Source organism: Dipodomys merriami, unplaced genomic scaffold (genome assembly GCF_024711535.1).
Source record: "Dipodomys merriami isolate MVZ:Mamm:240054 unplaced genomic scaffold, mDipMer1.0.p SCAF_137, whole genome shotgun sequence".
NCBI classification, from domain to species: domain Eukaryota; kingdom Metazoa; phylum Chordata; class Mammalia; order Rodentia; family Heteromyidae; genus Dipodomys; species Dipodomys merriami.
In genome coordinates this window covers 994,732-1,016,015 of record NW_027202682.1, presented here as the reverse complement: position 1 = coordinate 1,016,015, position 21,284 = coordinate 994,732, and the positions used below count along the sequence as shown (strand labels likewise).

Sequence of the window (21,284 nt, the reverse complement as noted above, 5' to 3'; positions counted from 1 at the left end):
CTTTTATTTTATTTATTTTTTGTTGGTAGTGAGGCTTGAACTCGGCCTGTGTGCTGTCCCTCAGCTCAAGACAAGCGCTCTACCACTTGGACTACAGCACCACTTCCTGTTTTCTAGTGATTATTGGAAATAGGAGTCTCACAGACATTCTTGCCTGGGCTGGCTTTGAACCTCGATCCTCAGATCTCAGCCTCCTGATTAGGTAGGATTACAGGCGTGAGCCACTGGCACCCAGCTGAATTAGAACTTTTTTTTTTTTTTTTTGGTCCAGTCCTGGGACCTGAACTCTGGACCTGGGCGCTGTCCCTCAGCTCTTCAGCTCAAGGCTAGCGCTCTACCACTTGAGCCACAGTGCCACTTCCGGCTTTTTCCTTTTTGCTTATGTGGGCTGAGGAATCAAACCCAGGGCCTCATGCATGCAAGACAAGCGCTCTACCACTGAGCCACTTTCCCAGCCCTGAATTAGAACTTTTAAAGCAATTGATATTTTACATAAATTCAAAACATAAGTCAAGAAGTTATTTTATATTTTAATCTGCTGTGGGAAAAAATTCCGGTCTGATTTATTCAATGGGGGGTGTCCCCAAAAAGTATGTCAGAGCAGGATTCACCTTGCCTTCTTGAGAAACAAGTTGAGGGGTTCCAGGTCTGGTTAGGGAATCAGAGGATGCTGCAGAGACAGACGCAGGATCTGGAGAGGTGGTCTCTATCCCTGACGGAAACACAGTGAATCTTTTTAATCATCTTCCTTGTAAAGTCTTCTGTAAAGCCCAACACATACGTATTTTATAGTAGTAGTAATTTTTTTGGGGGGTCGGTCATGGGGCTTGAACTCGGCCTGGGCACTGTCCCTCAGCCACTCAGCTCAGGGCCAGTGCTCTATTGCTTGAGCCACAGCACCACTTCCGGTTTTCTGGTGGTTGATTGGAGATAAAAGTCTCATAGACTTTCTTGCCCAGGCTGGCTTTAAACTTCAGACCTCAGCCTCCTGAGTAGCTAGGATGAGAGGTATGAGCCACCAGTGCCATGCTAGTAATTAAAAAACAAGCAAAAATACTTTTTTTTTTTTTTTGGTCAGTCATGGGTCTTGAACTCTGGACCTGGGTGCTGACCCTGAGCTCTTCAGCTCAAGGCTAGCGCTCTACCACTTGAGCCACAGTCCATTTCTGGTATTCTGGTGGTTTACTGGAGATAAGAGTCTCAGGACAGACTTTCCTGCCCGGGCTGGCTTTGAACCGTGATCCACAGATCCCAGCCTCCTGAGTATTTAGGATAACAGGCGTGAGCCACCGGCACCTGGAGAAAAATGCACTTTCTGGCAAAACTCTAGGAACGGGGTTCATACAACTGAATGGACAAGTTGCAAACTGGGCTTATTGCTTGGTGACCCTAACCTGGGATGGGGCAAAGGGCATGTGTGGCACTTCAAGCAAGGGTTAGGTTGTGGGGCTGCAAAGTTGGGGTCCAGTGCATTTGGCTTGACTGTAAGCCACTGGAGGGTGGGGGGACAGAAGGCCTTGGACGTGTATTTTCTATCAGTTTTATGCCAAACCAGTTGTGGCTCATGCTTGTAATTCCAGCACTTGGGAGGTTGAAGCAGAAGGCTCTCAAATTCCAAGTCAGCCTAGGCTACATAGTGAGACACTGTTTAAAAAAAAAAAACCAGTTGTGCCAGGTACCCGTGGCTCATGCCTATAATCCTAGCTACTCAGGAGACTAAATATCTGATGAGCAGGAAAGTCAATGAGGCTCTGATCTCCAATAAACCCGCAAAAAGCCAGAAATGGAGGTGTGGCTCAAGTGGTAGAATGCCATCCTTGAGCAAAAAAGTAAATAGAGATTAGTGAACATTCTGGCCGTGAGTGCAAGCTCCAGTTCCACACACACACACACACACAAAGCTGTATTCCTCCAGCACCTGCCGCCAACAGGAGCAGGGTTCAGGGTCACTAGAAAAGACCAGGGTTACCTCACCCGCCTCCCTGTTCAGCCTGGAGGACTGCTGTCTACCCCCCAGGCAGCACCTTGGCTGTGGCCAAACAGACAGGGCAGAGACCTGCCCACAGGGCCACACCTGGCAGGGTGCTGGCAGGGCTGACCCCAAAGGCAGGAACAGCACCTTACCTAGAGCTTAGCAGCGTGGGATTCAAACTCCACCAGCTCCCGGATGTCATTTGGGCATGTCATCCAGCTCCCCCCATCCACCACGAGCACCGTCCCCGTCACGTAGGAAGCCAGGGGGCTTGCCAGGTAGAGCACACTGTGCGCGATCTCCGTCTTGCTCCCCAGCCTCTTCAGTGGACTCAAGAGATCAGGTGCACATAACCTGCCTAGGGAGCCCCCAGGAAAACAGCAGCAGGCTCAGGCCCCAAGCACCCTGAACCCCAGGGCCCCACCATCCCAGGCAGCTCCTGAACCACACTGTTAGTATCTTCAAGGCAAGTAAGAGTGGCCAGGTATGGAGTAATGGAGATGCGGGACAAGGGGCCTGGGTGCCCACAGGCAGTGAGAGTGCAGGAGCCCTTCAAAGTGGGCCAAGCTACACAGAGTAAGAGGCCAAAACCCTGAGCGGCAGACGCCAGGCAGGGCTCTTCAAATCCTGCATGGTTCCGGATGCATTCCGGGCTCCTTACCCAGCCTGCGGAGTCCCTCGGTTCCACTGATGGGGCCGGGGGCCAGGCTGTTGACACGGATGTTCCTGGGACCCCACTCCACAGCCAAGTGCCGTGTCATAGCATCTGGGTGGAAGAAAGGCAGGTAGGAGGCTTTGCCTCCTGGGGTGGCTCTGCGGCCAGAGGGGCTGAAGGCCAAGGCCAGGCCCCTCTGCTGCCCACAGCTGGACTCAGCCTCCAGGAGACTGTGGGCCTCCAGGGATGGTCGGGAAAGACCAGGCCAAAGGTGCGTCCATACCCACAGCTGCCTTGGCAGTGCCCGCATGCACCTGCAACAGTTGTCCACGGAAACACAGGGTTGCAGTGATGTTTACAATCACCCCTCCATGGTCCTGCAGCACACAAAGGGTGGGCGGTAAGCAGGCAGCAGGAGGGAGGCACCTTCCGGAAGCAGACCTACCTGGCACCTACCCGGAAGAACTTCTCATAGAGCACGCGAGACACATTGAAGGTGCCGATGGTGTCGATGTCAACCACAGTCTTGAAGGCATTGAAGGACAGTGCGCCAGCAGGGCACAGGAAGTTCCCAGCTGCACCTGCAGAGTAGTGGACAGCAGAGGAGCTGACACCCTGGGAAGATGGACTCGGGGGCGGAGCTCCTGGGAAGAGGACCTTGATGCGGTGCGGGTGGCGACTCCCAGGCTAGGCCCAGTCCCATAGGGTAGGCGGTACTTGGACAACTCCTGATTGACAGGAATAAGACAAGATGTTGTTATCCTCTAAAGAAGTTGAAGTCCGAGGGCTGGGAAGGTGGCTCAGTGGTAGAGCGCTTGCCTTGCATGCATAAGGCCTTGGGTTCGATTCCTCAGCACCACATAAGCAAAAAGAAAAAAGCCAGAAGTGGTGCTGTGGCTCAAGTGGTAGAGCGCTCGCCTTGAGCTGAAGAGCTGAGGGACAGCGCCCAGACCCAGAGTTCAGGCCCCACAACTGGACCCAAAAAAAAAAAAAAAAAAGAAGTTGAAGTCCAAATCTTTGGTATCTATGTATAACTGTGATCTTATTTGGAAATAGATTTTTGCAGATGTTATCAAGATGAGATCATACTGAATCAGAGTGAGCCCTAAATGCCATACATGACTGGTACCCTTATGTAGGTGATGAGAGAGATGGGGAAGTAGCTCAGTGATAGAGCGCTTGTGGTACAAGTAGGTCCCTGCGTTCAATCCCCAGGAAGGGAGGGAGGGAGGGAGGGGAGGGGAGGAGGAGAGAGGAGGGGAAGGAAAGAGAGAGGAAAGAAGCGGAGGAGCAAAGAGAGAAACAAAGGAGGGAAAGAGAGCCCAGAGGTGCACAGAGGAGCTGGGCACCAAGAGCTCGCCCTTGTCATTCTAGCTACTTAGGCTGAGACTGGGAGGGTTGCTCTTCCAGGATAGCCTGGGCAGAAAAGTCCAGGGCATGCCATCTCAATAAAAGAAGATGGACACGGTGGTCTATACTTGTCATTCTAGCCATATTGGGAACCCTAAAATAGGTGGACAGTGGCCCAGGAGCGTATCTGGGCAAAAAATAAGACTCTATCTTAAAAATAACCAGTGCAGGCCAAGTGCTGGTGGCTCATTCCTATAATCCTAGTTACTCGGGAGGCTGAGACCTGAGGGCCATGGTTCAAAGCCAGCATTGGTAGATAAATATGAGAGACTCTTATCTCTAACTAACCAGCCAGAAGTGGAAGTATGGCTCAAATGGTAGAGTGCCAGCCTTGAGTAAAAAGCTAAGAAACCATGTGCTGAGTTCAAGGCCCAGGGCTTTTTTTTTTTTTTAAAGTGGAAATTCCAGGACACAAGGACATTCCTAAATTTGGAGCAGTCATGTTCACAAGGCATCTACGTGAGCTGAAGCTGTGCTGACCCCTTACCTAAAAAAAGAAATGATGAGTTTCAGGTGCGAGGCCTAGAGCCTAGGCCTTGTCTCAGGAAGATGAAGGGGCTGGAGCTGAACCTCGGGCAGGCAGCGAGGCTCTCTGATATGCTCCCTATCCTAGGACAAGAGTCCCAGTGCCTCCAGATAGCACCTCCAGCGTGTTCTACGCTCATGGCCCCATTCAACATGACTCACAGTTAATAAGGATATCAATTTTGCCAAATTTCTTCAGTGCCTGGTCCACGGCAACCATTACAGCTTGGGGGGAACGAACGTCCATCGACAGAGGGAGACACTGCTGGCCAGTAGCAGCTGCCAGCTTCTCAGCAGCCTAGACACCGAACAGAAAGAAACGTGGCACAGTCCAGCAGCCTCAGCACAGAGAAGCAGGTTCCAGAAATTGATGTGGGGACTAGCGGTGTGGCCCAACTGGTAAACCATTGCCTACCAAGTCCGTATGGCCCTGAGTCCATCCCTGTACCTCCCCCAAAACCAAACAAATGAAAACACCTTTGATACTGGGAGCACTAGTTACTTCATTGCTGGAACGCGGAGAGCAATGGCAAGCTGCCCCGCGAAGGCTGTAGACATCAGAGATCTGAGGCTCTAGGCCTCAGGGTCTCCCCCAGCTGGAGGCCAGGGAAGGCTTACTCTGTTTGGGACCCAGGTTTGCTGCTACATTCCCCTCTGAGAAGATGAAGCCTAAAAGTGGTCAGTCCCTGGGGCACGCACCTGATGAATCTTGGTAAGATACCCGTGCCCTCTGCCATTTGAAACTTGTCCCACAACCCCCCCTTTACATCATCCTATCATCCCTGGACAACAGAGCTCCCAGCTGGTTTATTTTTTATTTTTTTTTGCTAGTCCTCGGGCTCAAACTCAGGGCCTGGGCAAGGTCCCTGAGCTTCTTTTGCTTCTTTTGCTCAAGGCTAGCACTCTACCGCTTGAGCCACAGCACCACTTCTGGATTTTTCTGTGCATGTGGTCCTAAGGAATTGAACCCAGGGCTCCACGTATGCCAGCCAGGCAAGTGCTCTGCCTCAGAGCCTCGTTCCCAGCCCCCCACTGGCTTCTGCCCTCAGCTGAAGACCAGAGGCAGTGTGGTGAGACCTCCTCCCAGGCCCAGCTATCCTCCCCGGGGGAAGGTGATGACCCTGATAATGCTGGTGAGCCCAGGGAGCTCTCCTGAGGCCAGGCTGCCTCCCAGCCTGGGGCCTCACAGGCCCACTGCCTGGACTCTGAGCAGAGGCCACTTCAGAGAGGAAACAAGGCTTAGTGTTACCATTCCCTGGACCTAAGGATACTACCCCCCTCCCTCAACAGCCCAGGTTTACGGCGGCCTGTGGACAGCCCACAGAAGCCCTCTCACCGTGGACACTCTCGGGAAGCCCCTGCTGGCAAGGACTGTGTGGCAGCCATGCCTGCAAAACCAAAGACAGGTCAGAGAGGGACAGCAGCACAGCGGTGCACTCCTCCCAAGGCTGCTCAGGCAGAAGTAGGGCTCAAGGACTAAAGCCTGGCGGGCAGAGGGCACAGGGGTTGAACCGGACTGAGTACTTCTGCAGGGACCTCAGCTGGATGGTAGGGTTGCCCACTGCTGAGTTGGGATATTTTGCCCCAAATACCACGGCCATGGAAAAGGCCACCAGGTCTAGACACCTGTGTCGGTCCCCTGGTGCAAACTCCCTCACTGGGGTGGGTCGTGGAGGAAAGTGCAGAGACCTTATTTCTGAGGCAGGTGTGCTCCAACACCGTCTCTGGAGAAACTCAGTCCCATGGTGACAATGGGGTTACCACCTATTTAAACAGGTTCCAAAGGAGCTGGGGCATATCATATAACATGTGGAAAGGCCCTGAGCACCGATGGACTTAGGCTAAGAAGTTCACAAGCACTAAGTCACCAACCTGGAAGATCAGCCCACCTGCAAGGCTGAGCCTTAAAGTCTCTTCCAGGGGGTGGGACTCATGAGGGGCACTGGAGAAGGGCCTTTCTTCCCACACTCATTCTGACAACTGGGTGGCGTTGGTGTCCCTGACCTGGCCACAGAACGTGTGCCCAAGAGACAGTTTGTGAGTCTGACATGGTCCATCCTGTCTCCAGTGGTGTGAGGCCTCAGGAGGCCCTGGGTCAGTGTCTCCAAGAACCAGCAAGATTTCAGAGGTGAAGGACAGGAAGGACTTCCAAACAGTGCTCACCTCATGAAAATCTCAGCAATCCGGAACCCAATCCCAGAACCACCACCTGTGATAAAGGCCACTTTGTCCCTGGAACAAGAAAAAAAGGGGGCTGGGGATGTGGCTCAGTGGTAGAGCGCTTGAGCCCAGGAAGCTGGGGACAGCGCCCAGGCCCTGAGTTCAAGCCCCAGGACTGGCGGGGGGGGGGGGGGGGTGCCAAGCCTGTGGCCCAGGAAGGACTCTGAGCCCCGACCGCGGCGCCCGAACCCGGTGTGCTTCTGTGAGAAAAGAAAACGCTGTTGTGCACACAGCTGCTTTTCCTAGACTTTCAGGGTTCTCAGGAAAGGTTCAACCTACAGCTCTGAGGAAGGTCATCAAGAGGCACCTGATGTCCAAACGCTTCCTCCCGCGGGCCCTCACCGCTCCCAAGGCGACGCCAGCCCGCAGGACACCGGGCAGAGTTCAGGCCCCAGCGTGGCCAGCGCCCCCACCCCGTCCCCGCGGGCGCCCCGCCCGGCGCTCACCGGAGCAGGTCCGGGCAGAAGAGGTGGCGGTACTCGGGGAGACAGTCGTCAGCTTCGACGTCCGGCGACGGCGGGGCCATGGCGCCGGGAGCCAGCAGGTCGGGGCGCTGGGGACTGACTGCGCCCGCCCTGCGCTCCAGCCCGCCCCCGCGCCCGCCCCGCGCCCGCCCCGCGCCCGCCCCGCGCCCCAGCCCGCCACGAAGCAAGCCCCGCCCGGATCCCGCCCTCCAGAAACCAAGCCCCGCCTCCCGGACCCCCGCCCTCCAGAAATCAAGCCACGCCTCCCGAGCCCCGCCCTCCAGAAATCGAGCCCCGCCTCCTGAGCCCCGCTCTCCAGAAATGAAGCCACGCCTCCCGAGCCCCGCCCTCCAGAAATCAAGCCACGCCTCCCGAACCCCCGCCCTCCAGAAATCAAGCCACGCCCCCGAGCCCCGCCCTCCAGAAATCAAGCCACGCCCCCGAGCCCCGCCCTCCAGAAATCAAGCCACGCCTCCTTAGCCCCCGCCCTCCAGAAATGAAGCCACGCCTCCTGGGCCCCGCCACGGGCTCCCTCGCGGTAGGCTTCCGGGATGCCCAGCCGACCGCGGCGCGCGGCCTGCTGGGACCGCGGGCCGGGGGCGGGGTCGCGCGCGCCCCGCGCAGGCGCACTCTCGTCGCTCTCCCTGGAAGCGCGTCGCGGCTGCGGCGGTCGCGGGAATTGCGGCCCCGCGCGGCCCTTCCCCAGTCGGGCTCCCCTCCCTCCTGGGCTGGGGACGCGGGCTCAGAGCTGCTGCGCACGCCTCGCGTCCCCGCCGGAGTGGAGCCGAGCTGGCTCGCTCGGGGCGCTGCGTTTTAACCTCTCCCCGCGGGCAGCGTCCACCGGGCGCAGCCCCAGAACTTCTCCGGCGCTGGGAGGCGCGAGGCTCGGGCGCGGTCGGCCCCGGTGCACGATCGCCGCGGCTCCCCGCGCGCTCCCGGCTTGGGGACCGCAGCGGGTCTCTGGGCCCTGGCGGGGCCGCTGCGTGGACGACGTTTCCCCGACAGGCGGAAGTGAGCGTCGGGCGTCCCCGGCCGCTGCCTCGGGGCGGGGCGGGGCGGGGCAGCGAGCCTCGCGCCGCCGCCGCCGACCCGGCCCAGCTTTTAATGTGATTAGACGGCGCGCTGCGGGCGGCCCGGGCGAGGCGCCCCAGGCCCCGCGGAGTCGGCTGTGGCCGTCCGACGGCGGCGGCAGATAGCCAGGTGCGCGTCGCGGACTCCTACTTGGCGGACTCGTTCCGGTCCGTGCGGCGGTGGCTCCACCGCCCAGCCTCTTCGGCTTGGCCCGGAGCCCGCCTGCCGGTGTGGACGCTGGGCCTCCTCGGATCGGCGAGTCCCGTCAGGAACCCCAGGCCCGCCCCGCGCCGCCTCCTCCCCGGCCCGCCGCACCTGGCCGAAGGCGGAGACGGGACCCCCCCTCCCGCGGCCTTGCCCCCTGCTTGGGGGGGACCGCATCCAGGGCCCCCATCGCCCCCGTGGGCAGCGGGGCTCCCGAAGGGACCTTGAGAGGAGGGCGGGATGCGTCTGGGACGGGGGACGCGGGAAGCAGGAGGCGGAGGGCCCCTGGAGAGCGAGGCCCGCCTAGACCGCGCGCGGGCGCCACGGGACCCCCGAAAGAGGGCGCCTGGGGCACCGGACCCCAGCCCCACAGCCTCCCTGCACCCCATCTGGCTTCTCTGCAACCGGGGCCGCCCGACCCCGGGGTCCCCCCTGCGGAGGGGAGGCCGCTCCCGACCCCGGGGTCGCTCGGGCGCACGCGGCCACCTCCGTGGAGCCGCTGAGGACGCAGGGCGGCGGCGGCTCGAGGCCCAGCGTTCGCGGAGGGCCACCCTAGCGGCGACCACCGGACCTGAGCCCCGGCCGCCCCGAACCTGTGCCGGCGGCGCCGCCGGGGACGCTCCTCGCTCCCCCAACTTGGGCAGCCCCGAGCGAGGCGACAGCGCGGGGCCAGTGCCGCCGCCGGACGCACCACCCGGACCCGGCCTCACCTCCTCGCCAGGCCCGCCCCGGCCAGTCCGCCCGCCCCGCCCCTCCAAGCTTGCTCCGCCGGTACCTTCCCGCCAGGCCCGACCTCAGCCTCGCCACGCCCCTCCAAGCTCTCGCCACGCCCCCGGCCGGGTCCGCCACGCCCCTCCAAGCTCTCGCCACGCCCCCGGCCGGGTCCGCCACGCCCCTCCAAGCTCTCGCCACGCCCCCGGCCGGGTCCGCCACGCCCCTCCAAGCTCTCGCCACGCCCCCGGCCGGGTCCGCCACGCTCCTCCAAGCTCTCGCCACGCCCCTCCAAGCTCTCGCCACGCCCCCGGCCGGGTCCGCCACGCCCCTCCAAGCTCTCGCCACGCCCCGGCGCCGCCTCCCGCCCGGACGCTGCGGGCCACTGGGGCTAAAACCCCGAAGAACACTCCGAGGTGTCCGCGAACCCCGCCGGGACTGCGCGGTCTCCGCGGCGGTGTGCGCCGGCCCCGAGTTCGAGAAGGAAAGCGCTGGACGTGGAGGTGCGGCCCGAGGCGCCGGGCGGGGTCCCCGCGGGGGCGCGAGAGGCCGCCGCCCGCCTCCGGCCTTGTGACCACGGTGCTGCCCGGCGTTGCGGGCGTGGTCGGCGCCCCGGGGCCCGGCCCGCAGGTCGCGGCTGCCGGTGGGGCGCGCACGGCGGTGGGCGGTGGGAGGTCGGAGCCCCGGCGGGGCTTTGAGCCCAGCGCTCCAGGCTCGCCCCGAGCCGCGGGGTTGGAGGCGCAGGTCCTGAGCTTGAGCCCTCCACACCCGGGGGAGGGAAGGCTCCGCCTCCGGGCGCAGCGCGTCGGGCCCGCGGGCGCCTCCCGGCGCGGGGCCAGCTTCCCCGCGCGCCGGGTGAGGACTGAGGCCCGGCCGCCCGCGGCGACGCGGGAGCAGCCCCCCCGCCCCGGGAGGCGGCCAGCGCCTGGAGTTCTCGCAACTGTGCGGGGAGCCCCGCAGCTGCGGAGGGCCAGCCCCGCCCGCGCCCCTCCTCGGCCTCCTGCCATCCAGGCCAGCGCCCTCCGGGACCGGCGCTGACCAGGCGGTCCTCCCAGGACCACGCACAAGCTCCGGGGTGGCCGAGCTGGACGCGTGGCTCAGCTGCGGGGACTGCCCGGCAAGCGTGCGTTCCGGTGTCCTGTCACGCACACAATTCCAGGTGCGCCCGGGCCCCCAAGGCCGCCAGTGTAACCTGCAGGCCAGTGCTTCTAGGACGTTCTGTGACATCACCCCCCCCAGCTCTGGAAAGGCCAGGTCCCGCGGTAGCTGCCGCTGCCGCCGCCGCGGCACGTGCCGGCCCCGCACGTCCGCAGTGTCACGCGCCCCGGCCCGCCGCCGTGGTGCGGGGCCGGCGGCCAAGGGCTGTGCTGAGCCTCCCGCCGCGTGGCTGGGGAGGACGCGGTGGGACCCGTTAGGGCGGCCTGCAGCCACACCGGAGGGCCCTTCCTCCCCGTGCCCACCTCCCGGGCCGCCGGCCCGCACCGCTCACGGGGGGGGGGGGGGGGAGGAGCGGCCTCGCGACCCCGCAGCCTCTCGTGTCCATTGGTCCATTGCTAGATGTTTCGGTCAAGGCTTTGCTTTCCTTAGGGGGGCGAGGGGGGGGGGGTCCGGGCTTGAACTCGGGACCGGGGCGCTTCCGGCCGCTTCTGCTCAAGTGGTGCCGAGGACTCGAACCCGGGGCCTCCTGCGAGGCGAGCGCTCGCTCTACCACTGAACCCCTTCCGGGCCCCGGCACCCCCGCCCCCCCGAGGCCCCGCCCGCCCCCCCCCCCCGCGGCCCCGGCACCCCCGCCCCCCCCCCCGCGGCCCCGGCGCCTCCGCCCCCCCCGCGGCCCCGGCGCCCCCGCGGCCCCGCCCGCCCCCCCCCGCGGCCCCGGCACCCCCGCCCCCCCCGCGGCCCCGGCACCCCCGCCCCCCCCCGCGGCCCCGGCACCCCCGCCCCCCCCCACGGCCCCGCCCGCCCCCCCCCCCGCGGCCCCGGCGCCCCCGCCCCCCCCCGCGGCCCCGGCACCCCCGCGGCCCCGGCGCCTCCGCCCCCCCCGCGGCCCCGGCACCCCCGCGGCCCCGCCCGCCCCCCCCGCGGCCCCGGCGCCCCCGCCCCCCCCCCCGCGGCCCCGGCGCCTCCGCCCCCCCCGCGGCCCCGGCACCCCCGCGGCCCCGCCCCCCCCCCGCGGCCCCGGCGCCCCCGCGGCCCCCGCCCGCCCCCCCCCGCGGCCCCGGCACCCCCGCGGCCCCGCCCGCCCCCCCCGCGGCCCCGGCGCCCCCGCGGCCCCCGCCCGCCCCCCCCCCGCGGCCCGCTCCACGCCTCGTCCCCCGGCTCCAGCCCCGCGCGTCCCGAGGGCCCCCGTCGGTCTCCCGCGGCCCCTCCACCCGCGAGGCCCCCGGGGGCCCCGGAGCCCGGCCGGCTCCCGGCGGGGCGGGGCCTCGCGGGCGGAAGTGCCCGGGGCGCCGGCGGCCGGTGCGGCTGGGCCAGGGGAGCCCGCGTCCGTGGCGGGTCCGGGACGGCGGCGCGGGGCCCGGGCGGAGCCATGGGCCCGGCGGGGACCCGCGGCGCGGCGCGGGCGGCGGTGGCGGGGCCGCTGCTGCCGCTGCCGCTGCCGCTGCCGCTGCCGCTGCTGCTGGCGGCCCGGCACCCGCCCGCCGCCGGCGACGGCTGGAAGAGCGGTGAGCGGCGGGTCGGGATTGTGACTCACCCGGGCGCGGCGCGCTCCCCTGGCCGGGGGCGAGGGGCGAGGGGCGGCTCCGGGTCCCCGCGCGAACTCGCGTCTCCCCGCGCGGCCCCGGCTCCCCCCGCGCGAACTCGCGTCTCCCCGCGCGGCCCCGGCTCCCCCCGCGCGAACTCGCGTCTCCCCGCGCGGCCCCGGCTCCCCCCGCGCGGCCCCGGCTCCCCCCGCGCGTCCTCGCGTCTCCCTGCGCGGCCCCGGCTCCCCCTGCGCGTCCTCGCGTCTCCCTGCGCGTCCTCGCGTCTCCCTGCGCGGCCTCGGCTCCCCCCGCGCGGCCCCGGGGCGTCGAGGGCCCGGGCGGTGGGGTCGCCGGGCTTCCCGCCGGCCTGTGGGGAAGGACCAGCGGGCCGACTGCGCCGGGGCTGGAGCGCCCCCGGCCTGGGCCCCGGGAGCCCGCGCTCCGCGGCTCTGCTCGCAGGCACTGCCGCCCTCGTCCCAATCCGCGGTGGTGGACCTGCGCTGTCCGACCCGCCGGGCTCTCCCCTCGCCCAGGCCCGCCGGGGTGGAGGGGCGCCGGCAGCGCCTGTGGGTGCGCGGGGTCTGTCTGTGGGTCCACAGGGTTGGTCTGTGGGTGCGCGGGGTCTGTCTGTGGGTCCACAGGGTCGGTCTGTGGGTCCACTGGTTGGTCTGTGGGTACACAGGGTTGCTCTGGGTACACAGGGTTGGTCTGTGGGTACACGGGTTGGTCTGTGGGTACATGGGTTGGTCTGCAGGAACACAGGGTTGGTCTGTGGGTTCACAGGGTTGGTCTGTGGGTTCACAGGGTGGGTCTGTGGGTTCACAGAGTTGGTCTGTGGGTTCACAGGGTCGGTCTGTGGGTCCACTGGTTGGTCTGTGGGTACACAGGGTTGCTCTGGGTACACAGGGTTGGTCTGTGGGTACACGGGTTGGTCTGTGGGTACATGGGTTGGTCTGCAGGAACACAGGGTTGGTCTGTGGGTTCACAGGGTTGGTCTGTGGGTACACAGGGTTGCTCTGGGTATACAGGGTTGGTCTGTGGGTACACGGGTTGGTCTGTGGGTTCACAGGGTTGGTCTGTGGGTACATGGGCTGGTCTGGAGGAACACAGGGTTGGTCTGTGAGTTCACAGGGTTGGTCTGCAGGTACACGGGTTGGTCTGTGGGTTCACAGGGTTGGTCTGCAGGTACACGGGTTGGTCTGTGGGTTCACAGGGTTGGTCTGCAGGTACACGGGTTGGTCTGCAGGTACACGGGTTGGTCTGCAGGTACATGGGTTGGTCTGTGGGTACATGGGTTGGTCTGTGGGTACACAGGGTCGGTGTGTGGGTTCACAGGGTTGGTCTGCAGGTACATGGGTTGGTCTGTGGGTTCACAGGGTCAGTCTGTGGGTACACAGGTTGGTCTGTGGGTTCACAGGGTTGGTCTGTGGGTACACAGGTTGGTCTGTGGGTTCACAGAGTTGGTCTGTGGGTTCACAGGGTCGGTCTGTGGGTCCACAGGGTTGGTCTGTGGGTACACAGAGTTGCTCTGGGTACACAGGGTTGGTCTGTGGGTACACAGGTTGGTGTGTAGGTACATGGGTTGGTCTGCAGGAACACAGGGTTGGTCTGTGGGTTCACAGGGTCGGTCTGTGGGTACACAGGTTGGTCTGTGGGTACACAGGGTTGGTCTGTGGGTACACAGGTTGGTCTGTGGGTTCACAGGGTTGCTCTGGGTAAACAGGGTTGGTCTGTGGGTACACAGGTTGGTCTGTGGGTACACAGGTTGGTCTGTGGGTACACAGGGTTGCTCTGGGTAAACAGGGTTGGTCTGTGGGTACACAGGGTTGGTCTGTGGGTACACGGGTTGGTCTGTGGGTACATGGGTTGGTCTGCAGGAACACAGGGTTGGTCTGTGAGTTCACAGGGTTGGTCTGCAGGTACACGGGTTGGTCTGTGGGTTCACAGGGTTGGTCTGCAGGTACACGGGTTGGTCTGCAGGTACACAGGTTGGTCTGTGGGTACACAGGGTTGGTGTGTGGGTTCACAGGGTTGGTCTGTGGGTTCACAGGATCGGTCTGTGGGTACACAGGGTTGGTCTGTGGGTACACAGGGTCGGTGTGTGGGTTCACAGGGTTGGTCTGTGGATTCACGGGGTTGGTCTGCGTGTACACAGGTTGGGCTGTGGGTTCACAGGATTGCTCTGTGGGTACACAGGTTGGTCTGTGGGTACACAGGGTTGGTCTGTGGGTTCACAGGTTGGTCTGTGGGTACACAGGGTTGGTCTGCAGGTACACAGGGTTATTCTGCAGGTTCACAGGGTTGGTCTGTGGGTTCACAGGGTTGGTCTGTGGGTACACGGTTTGGTCTGTGGGTTCACAGGGTTGGTCTGCGGGTTCACAGGGTTATTCTGTGGGTACACAGGTTGGTCTGTGGGTACACGGGTTGTTCTGCGGGTACACAGGGTTGGTGTGTGGGTACATGGGTTGGTCTGTGGGTTCACGGGTTGGTCTGTGGGTACACGGGTTGTTCTGCGGGCACACAGGGTTGGTCTGTGGGTTCACAGGGTTGGTCTGTGGGTACACAGGGTTGGTCTGCGGGTACACAGGTTGGTCTGCACACAGGAAGAACTTTCCCTGCCCAGCTCCTCAGGGGCTGGATGTTTGAGTAGCAAGGTAGAAGGGGTCTACCTTGCCTAGGACCTGTGCCCCCTCCTCCCATTCTCATGTTATCCTGAGGGGCCACAGCAGCTTCTGAAGCCTGGGCCACAGCCTGGTGAAAGGACCCACTGGACAGCAGATACGGAAAAGCCTGGAATAACACATTGTGGTAGAACTGGCCCTGTCCCTGCTCCCCAGCACAATTCCAGGTTGCTCTGAGCGCTCTGGCCCTGCCAGCTGACTGCTGCGAGGCGGAGTCACAAGGCTGGCTGGGGAGCAGCTGCTCACCCGGCTCTCCCTCCCTCTCTTGGGGCCACCACTCTTCCAGGGGCCAGAGGAAGGCTTCTGGGTGGAGGGCACTCAGCACCGAGGAGCCTAAAGGCTGTTCTTTTTCTGGAAGCTCTTTTCCACTTATTAACCTTGGAAAGTGGACATGCTGTCCGCTTTGGCCTTCCCAGGGAGTCTGACACCTAGAGAGGAACAACATTCAAGGGCACACAGAACACCGGCCTGAGCTGTCCCTAGAGATGGGGGGGGGGGGTGGAGTACTGAGCGGCCGCAGGACGGGGTCTGTCTAGGAGATGGGGGTGTAGTACTGAGTGGCCGCAGGACGGGGTCTGTCTAGGAGATGGGGGGCGTGGAGCACTGAGCGGCCGCAGGACGGGGTATGTCTAGGAGATGGGGGCGTGGAGTACTGAGCGTCCGCAGGACGGGGTCTGTCTAGGTAGGCCGTTTGTCCCCCTTGGCGCTTGCTTTGCCCTTGTACCACCATGCTTGGGTGAGTGTCCTGGGAGCCCCTGGCTAGCCAAGCTTCTGGACTGGAGTCTTCTCCCCTATCAAGGTATTTTTCTAGGTAGAGATCTAGCGATGTCCCAGTTGTCACAGTCTAGGGATCAGCCAGACGCTGGGTCTGGGCCTGCACCTGTCCAGCAGGGCTGCTTTGTGCCCATCATGCTGGGAGGAGAAATGGAGCATTTGCTGGGCTCAAGTAGGGCAGAACCAATATTTGATGGCCATCTAGGAAGAGGGCTGCTGGTGGGTGGGCCCCTCAGCATTTGCTGGGCTCAAGTAGGGCAGAACCCGTATTTGATGGCCATCTAGGAAGAGGGCTGGTGGGCCCTGGGTGGGCCCCTCTGAAGAACCGGTGGGAGAGGGCGTGGGGCTTGACTGGAAGCCACTGCATGAGAGCCAGATCCCAGGGAGTGGCTGCGGCCCTCCGCAGGGAAGGAACAGAAACTGCTGCCTCGGGCTGGGAAGGCAGTGCAGTGGTAGAGCGCTTGCCTTGCATGCCTGAGGCCCTGGGTTCAATTCCTCAGCACCACATAAGCAAAAAGAAAAAAGCCGGAAGTGGCGCTGTGGCTCAAGTGGTAGAGCGCTAGCCTTGAGCTGAATTGCTGAGGGACAGCGCCCAGGCCCAGAGTTCAGGCCCCATGACCGGACCTCCCCCCCGCCCCCCGCAAAAAAAGCAACTGCTGCCTCACCGGAGGGGAAAATGACTTAGCCTCCAGGGGTCAGAAGGTAGCTGGACCCTGGGCCAAGGTCTGCACACGGAGGGGCCAGGCCCTCCCCTCCCTCGGGGGCTCCAAGCCGGGTGCTGTGGGGGTTGGGTTGCCTCCCAGAGGCAGTGTCTACTCCAGCTGACGCAGCTTCCTTCCGCAGAGGCTGACCTGGTCCCCGAACACTTCTCCCAGGCCCCGCAGAAGCTGTCCTTCTACAGCTGGTACGGCAGTGTCCGGCTCTTCCACTTCCGTGTGCCCCCAGACACCGCACGGCTGCACTGGCTGCTACATGCGTCCCAGGAGAGCAGCCGCGCGTGCCCCGACGTGGAGATCACCGTGTAGGTGCCCAGCCCTTGCACACGCGCACGCACCCACGCGTGCTGTGCCTGCCCGAGCATCACGCGTGGTCCCGCCTGTCCTCTTCCTCCAGGCACTTCCGCGCCGGGGCCCCTCCTGTCATCAACCCTCTGGGCACCAGCTTCTCCAACACCACCTCCGTGCGGGCCTCCTTCCGCATCAGGACCCTGTTCAGCACCATGCTGCTGGGCAATACTTCCGTCAACATCTCCCACCCGGCTCCTGGGGATTGGTTTGTGGCCGCCCACTTGCCCCCCTCCTCCCAGAAGATTGAGGTGAAGGTGAGAGGCAGGGCCCCCTGTGCTGACGGCTGGCTTTCTCTGGGCTCCACCGGCCCCATTACCCTTAGTCCTGACGCTCCTGCCCCCATCCCTCCTCTCCCAGGACTTTGTTTCCACCTGTGCCTACATCTTCCAGCCTGACATGCTGGTCATGCGCATGGTTGAGGTCTCCATCCTGGAGCCCGATGTGCCCCTTCTGAAGACCCTCCTCTCCCGCCCGACCTACCTCAAGTGAGTGGGGCCCTGGGGAAGGCCGAGGAATCTCTCCTGGAAGCGGAAGACCCGCAGAACCTGAGCACGGCAAACCCCCTCGCTGCAGGGTCTTTGTCCCCGAGTACACCCAGGAACTCCGGCTGGAGCTGCAGGGGTGTGCGTCCAAAGACGGCCCCGGCTGCCCTGTGCAGCTCACGGTGGGCACAGCCGCTTTGCCCAGAAACTTCCAGAAGGTGCTGACCTGCAGCAGCCTCTCCCCCTCCTGCCACGTTCTGCTGCCCTCACCACCCTGGGGCCGGTGGCTGCAAGTGGTAGCCGAGAGCCTGGCCGAGCCACCGCTGTCGGTAGCCTTCAGTGCCGAGGCCACGCTCACAGGTGGGCCACCGGGAGCGGGGGGGAGGGGTCCTGCCCAGGCCCCCGTCTAAGCTCCCCGTCCTCACAGCCTGCAGGCCGTGGAGGGTGACTCTACACCGGCTCGGGCAAAACAGTTCAGACCAGAGCAATGACACCTCTGCAGACCAGCTCCCACGCCCCGGGCCGCGGGCCCCGGGCCCCTGTGGCCGAGAGTGCGGTGGCCCCTTGCGCCTCCTGACCTACCCACTCCTGAGGGAGGACGTGGACGTGCTGTCCGTGCGCTTCCAGCCCCTGGACGGGGTCACGGTGCTGCTGCGCCCGGACTCACTCTCTGTGATGCGTCTCCACCTCGACACAGGCATGGACAGCGGGGGCTCCTTCACCGTCACCCTGAGAGCAAACGAGGTACAGGCCTGAACCAGGCTGCCTGTGAGGGGCTCCGTGCAGGCTCAGCGCGCTGGGGGACTGGCTTTGCAGGGAGCCCACAGCAGGCTGGACTTTGAGGCAACGGCAGAGTGGCAGCACCGGTCGATCTGAGCACGGACGGTGCCCCTCAGGGCAGCCCCGTCCCTGTAAGCGGGTCGTTCGAGGCGAGTGTGCGGGCATCGAGGGAAGTGCCAGCAGAGAGTGGCACCTGGTGAACAGCGGGGCTGCCTCCCGGGGGGGTGTGTGTGTAAGGAGCCCACTCTCACACCATGCTCCCTTCCAGACAGAGATCACGAACAGCACCCTGATAGCCGCTTGTGTGAATGCCGCTTCACCCTTCCTCCGCTTCAACGCTTCCCTCAACTGCACCACAGGTACGATGGCAGCCGCATCTGGCAGGGAGGGTGGCAGGACCTCCCGGCCCCCTCTGACACGCTGTTCCCGCTCCGTGCAGCCTTCTTCCAGGGCTACCCTTTGTCTCTGAACACTCTATCTCCCACGGCCAGCCTCACCATCCCCTACCCAGAGACAGACAGCTGGTACCTCTCCCTGCAGCTTGTGTGCCCCGAGAGCCCCAGGTATGTAAACCTAGGGCTTACGCGGTGCGGGGCTGCCGGCGAGTCCCTGCGTTCAGAATCATGACTGGGTGCCCGGGCCTGGTGTTTGGGAGTGACCCAATGTCCTGCCGCCACCAGGACGTCTGCCTTCCGTGTGAGGAGCTCTTCCCTTTCCCTCCTCTCCCCCTCCCACGGCAGTCCTGACAGAGGGAAAGGCTGAGGTGGAGCGCGGCCAGGGGCGTGCGTGTGTCTGTAAGCTGCTGGCGGTCCAGCCTCGTGGCCCCTTCTCTGCAGGGACTGTGAGCAGGCCCGGGTCCGCGTGGAGACCACCTTGTACCTGACACCCTGTCTGGATGACTGTGGGCCATACGGCCAGTGCCTCCTACTCCGCAGACACAGCTACGTGTATGCGGGCTGCAGCTGCAAGGCGGGTGAGTCCAGGCAGGGCCGTCTCTCGGCCGCCTTTGGCGTTCCTGCCCTGCCCCCGCCAGAACCGGACGGAGTGCTCCCACAGCGCAAAGCCAGGACAAATGCCATCCACCCCCCCTTCGGGCCCTCCATAGTCCACTCACACAGGGAGACCCGAGTATCCCGAGCGAGCCTCCCGACCTCGGCTTGCATCCGTGGCCAGCCCATGCCCCTACATTGGCCCTCACCTGCCCAGGCCTAGCACACTTGCCCACACGTGGCTCCCTCTGTCATCATCTGCTCCCCCGTCCCCTGCCCACGCCTGTTCCCACCTGCTGCACCCGGCCTTGGTGCCGGCTGTCCCTTCTGACCTGGCCTGCTCCCGCCTGAGGAAAGGGCTCCAAAGCGTCCAGTCCCTGCCCGCATGCAGGCCTGGTCCCAGCTGCCCCGCTCAGCACCCTGGCTGTTGCGTGGCCTCCAGGCTGGCGTGGATGGAGCTGCACGGATAACGGCACGGCCCAGACGGTGGCGCAGCAGAAGGCAGCGGCGCTCCTGCTCACCCTCAGCAACCTCATGTTCCTGGCCCCCATCGCCGTGTCAGTGCACCGTGCCTTCCTGGTGGAAGCCTTCGTCTACTTGTACACCATGTTCTTCTCGACGGTAGGCCCGGTCCATGCCTCCCGGGACCTGAGGGTGGGGAGGTCCGGGCTGCGCTCACCGCCCCGCTTTGCAGTTCTACCACGCCTGTGACCAGCCAGGGGAGGCCATGCTGTGCATCCTCAACTACGACACACTGCAGTACTGTGACTTTCTGGGCTCTGGGGCATCCACCTGGGTCACCATCCTCTGCATGGCCCGGCTGAAGACTGTGCTGAAACACGTGAGTGGCCTCCGGGATGAGCTGAGCTCCCAGGACACAGAAGCCCACACGCAGCACGCCAGGGCTGCGGGAGAGGGCACAGGAAGGGCGTTTGGCTTGAGTCGCCTGACAACCAGCTATTCTGGATGGGTGGAGTAGCTCAAGTGACTGAGGGCCCACCTAGCAGGCTCAAGGACTTCAGCTCAAATTCTAGTACCTCTTAAAAAAAAAGAAAGGAGAAGTCACATGGTATGTAGCTGTCACTGGAAAAAACCACCAGTAACTGTGAAGGAATAGGGCAATAAGGGGACATCAGAAGCACGGTGGTGGGCAGAGTGAGCAAGGCTCTACAAGGCCCTATCCCGTCTCCTTGAGAAACCCCAGCTACGCTTCTGGAATCCCTGGCCCTCGGACATGACAGGGGCTTAGTGTGGCCAGTGGAAATGCTTTGTGGTACTGGTGGACTGTGTTCTCTGTGTCTGCAGGGTCTGTTCTGAACTGCAGGCCAGGTGATGTCCTGGAGGCACCACTGGAGTGCGTGCTGGTCAGGACCCCGTGGTGGTGGGGTTCTAGGACCTTGGGGTCCCAGAAGCACCAAGGCTGTATTCATCTATAAGCAATCAGGGGCTTTTCTCCCAGCCCACAGAGCAGGGCAAAGTTAGCCAGCAGCTCCCCAGAGAACAGGCAGAAGTGCCAAGGGCCATGGCAGGTGCATGGCCGCCTGCTCCTGTGAGTCTTGGGTTGGTATAGAGGACCCCAGCTAAACCTGGGGACACACGGCTGTCGCCATGTCTTTTCCAGATCCTGTTTGTCCTGGGCACGCTGGTCATGGCCATGTCCTTGCAGCTGGACCGCAGGGGCATCTGGAACTTGATGGGGCCCTGCCTCTTTGCCTTCGTGATCATGTCCTCCATGTGGGTAAGGAGCGAGAAAAGACAGATGCTCTTGCCCAGGTTCTGGGAGAAGAGTCAGGACCTTTGTTCCAGCCATGCCCCTAGTCCTGTGGAGAAGGCTGGGGGGCACAGCACTGGCTGAGGGCTGCTAAGGCCAGTAATGCATCTGAGACCCGGGTTTGAGGACTGAGGATGTGTGGCCATGTGCCCTTGAGCCCCTCACCCCATGCAGCCTACCTCATGGTTCTGGCTGCCCAGACCCAGAGGGGCCCCTGCAACCATTGGGCCTAGTCAGTTGGAGGCTGCAGCCAGTCTACAGCAACGGCTGTGTGTCTGTCTGCTCCAGGTGTACCGCTGTGGGCATCGGCGCCAATGCTACCCTACCTCGTGGCAGCGCTGGGTCTTCTACCTCTTGCCTGGCATCTCCATGGCCTCCGTGGGCATCGCCATCTACACCTCCATGATGACGAGTGACAACTATTACTACACACACAGCATCTGGCACATGCTGCTGGCTGGAGGCGCGGCTTTCCTGCTGCCACCCCGGGAGGAACAGGTTGAGCCCTGGGCCTGCTCACAGAAGCTCCCCTGTCACTATCAGATCTGTAGGAATGATCGAGATGAACTGTACACAGTGACATAATGCGGCCAGCTCAGGGAACTCTGCTGCTTGGATGGACTCTTCAACCAGGAGCTGAGTCATAGGAAGAAGAGCCTCAGCCAGATTGGTTCCCAACAGAATAAAATTGTGCTGCGACTGCTTCCTCCTACAGCAGAGAGGGCCGCCCACTCTCTCCAAGCCGCCAGCTCCCGTGTCTGAGGCTCCGCTGTTCCTACCATGGCCTCTGGAGACTGCCGACACCACGTGTGGGGTGGAGCCCTGTG

The 21,284-nt window shown here is 63.4% G+C and overlaps 2 protein-coding genes across 3 annotated transcripts; one reads left to right on the top strand and one right to left on the bottom strand.

The window, feature by feature from the left end:
* Window positions 1-510: 510 nt before the first annotated feature.
* Window positions 511-11,978, bottom strand: LOC138825396 (peroxisomal 2,4-dienoyl-CoA reductase [(3E)-enoyl-CoA-producing]-like). 2 transcript variants are annotated; one of them, XM_070019888.1, is made up of 9 exons: window positions 11,925-11,978; window positions 6,726-6,794; window positions 5,899-5,950; window positions 4,725-4,860; window positions 3,084-3,208; window positions 2,911-3,004; window positions 2,634-2,738; window positions 2,125-2,330; window positions 511-712 (listed from the first exon to the last, which is right to left on the bottom strand). In XM_070019888.1, the coding sequence occupies exons 2-8, from the start codon at window positions 6,728-6,730 to the stop codon at window positions 2,125-2,127; spliced, it is 723 nt and encodes a 240-aa protein (XP_069875989.1). In that variant the 5' UTR covers window positions 6,731-6,794; window positions 11,925-11,978; the 3' UTR covers window positions 511-712. The 2 variants fall into 2 exon arrangements, with proteins under 2 accessions (XP_069875989.1, XP_069875987.1); XM_070019886.1 differs by lacking the exon at window positions 11,925-11,978 and adding an exon at window positions 7,229-7,348.
* LOC138825270 (post-GPI attachment to proteins factor 6-like) lies at window positions 8,762-21,169 on the top strand. The gene is made up of 14 exons (XM_070019666.1): window positions 8,762-9,242; window positions 9,340-9,735; window positions 16,212-16,389; window positions 16,482-16,689; window positions 16,793-16,920; window positions 17,009-17,277; window positions 17,345-17,661; window positions 17,966-18,056; window positions 18,137-18,260; window positions 18,534-18,670; window positions 19,129-19,307; window positions 19,381-19,527; window positions 20,308-20,424; window positions 20,746-21,169. The coding sequence occupies exons 1-14, from the start codon at window positions 8,762-8,764 to the stop codon at window positions 21,040-21,042; spliced, it is 3,069 nt and encodes a 1,022-aa protein (XP_069875767.1). The 3' UTR covers window positions 21,043-21,169.
* The last annotated feature ends 115 nt before the right edge of the window (window positions 21,170-21,284 follow it).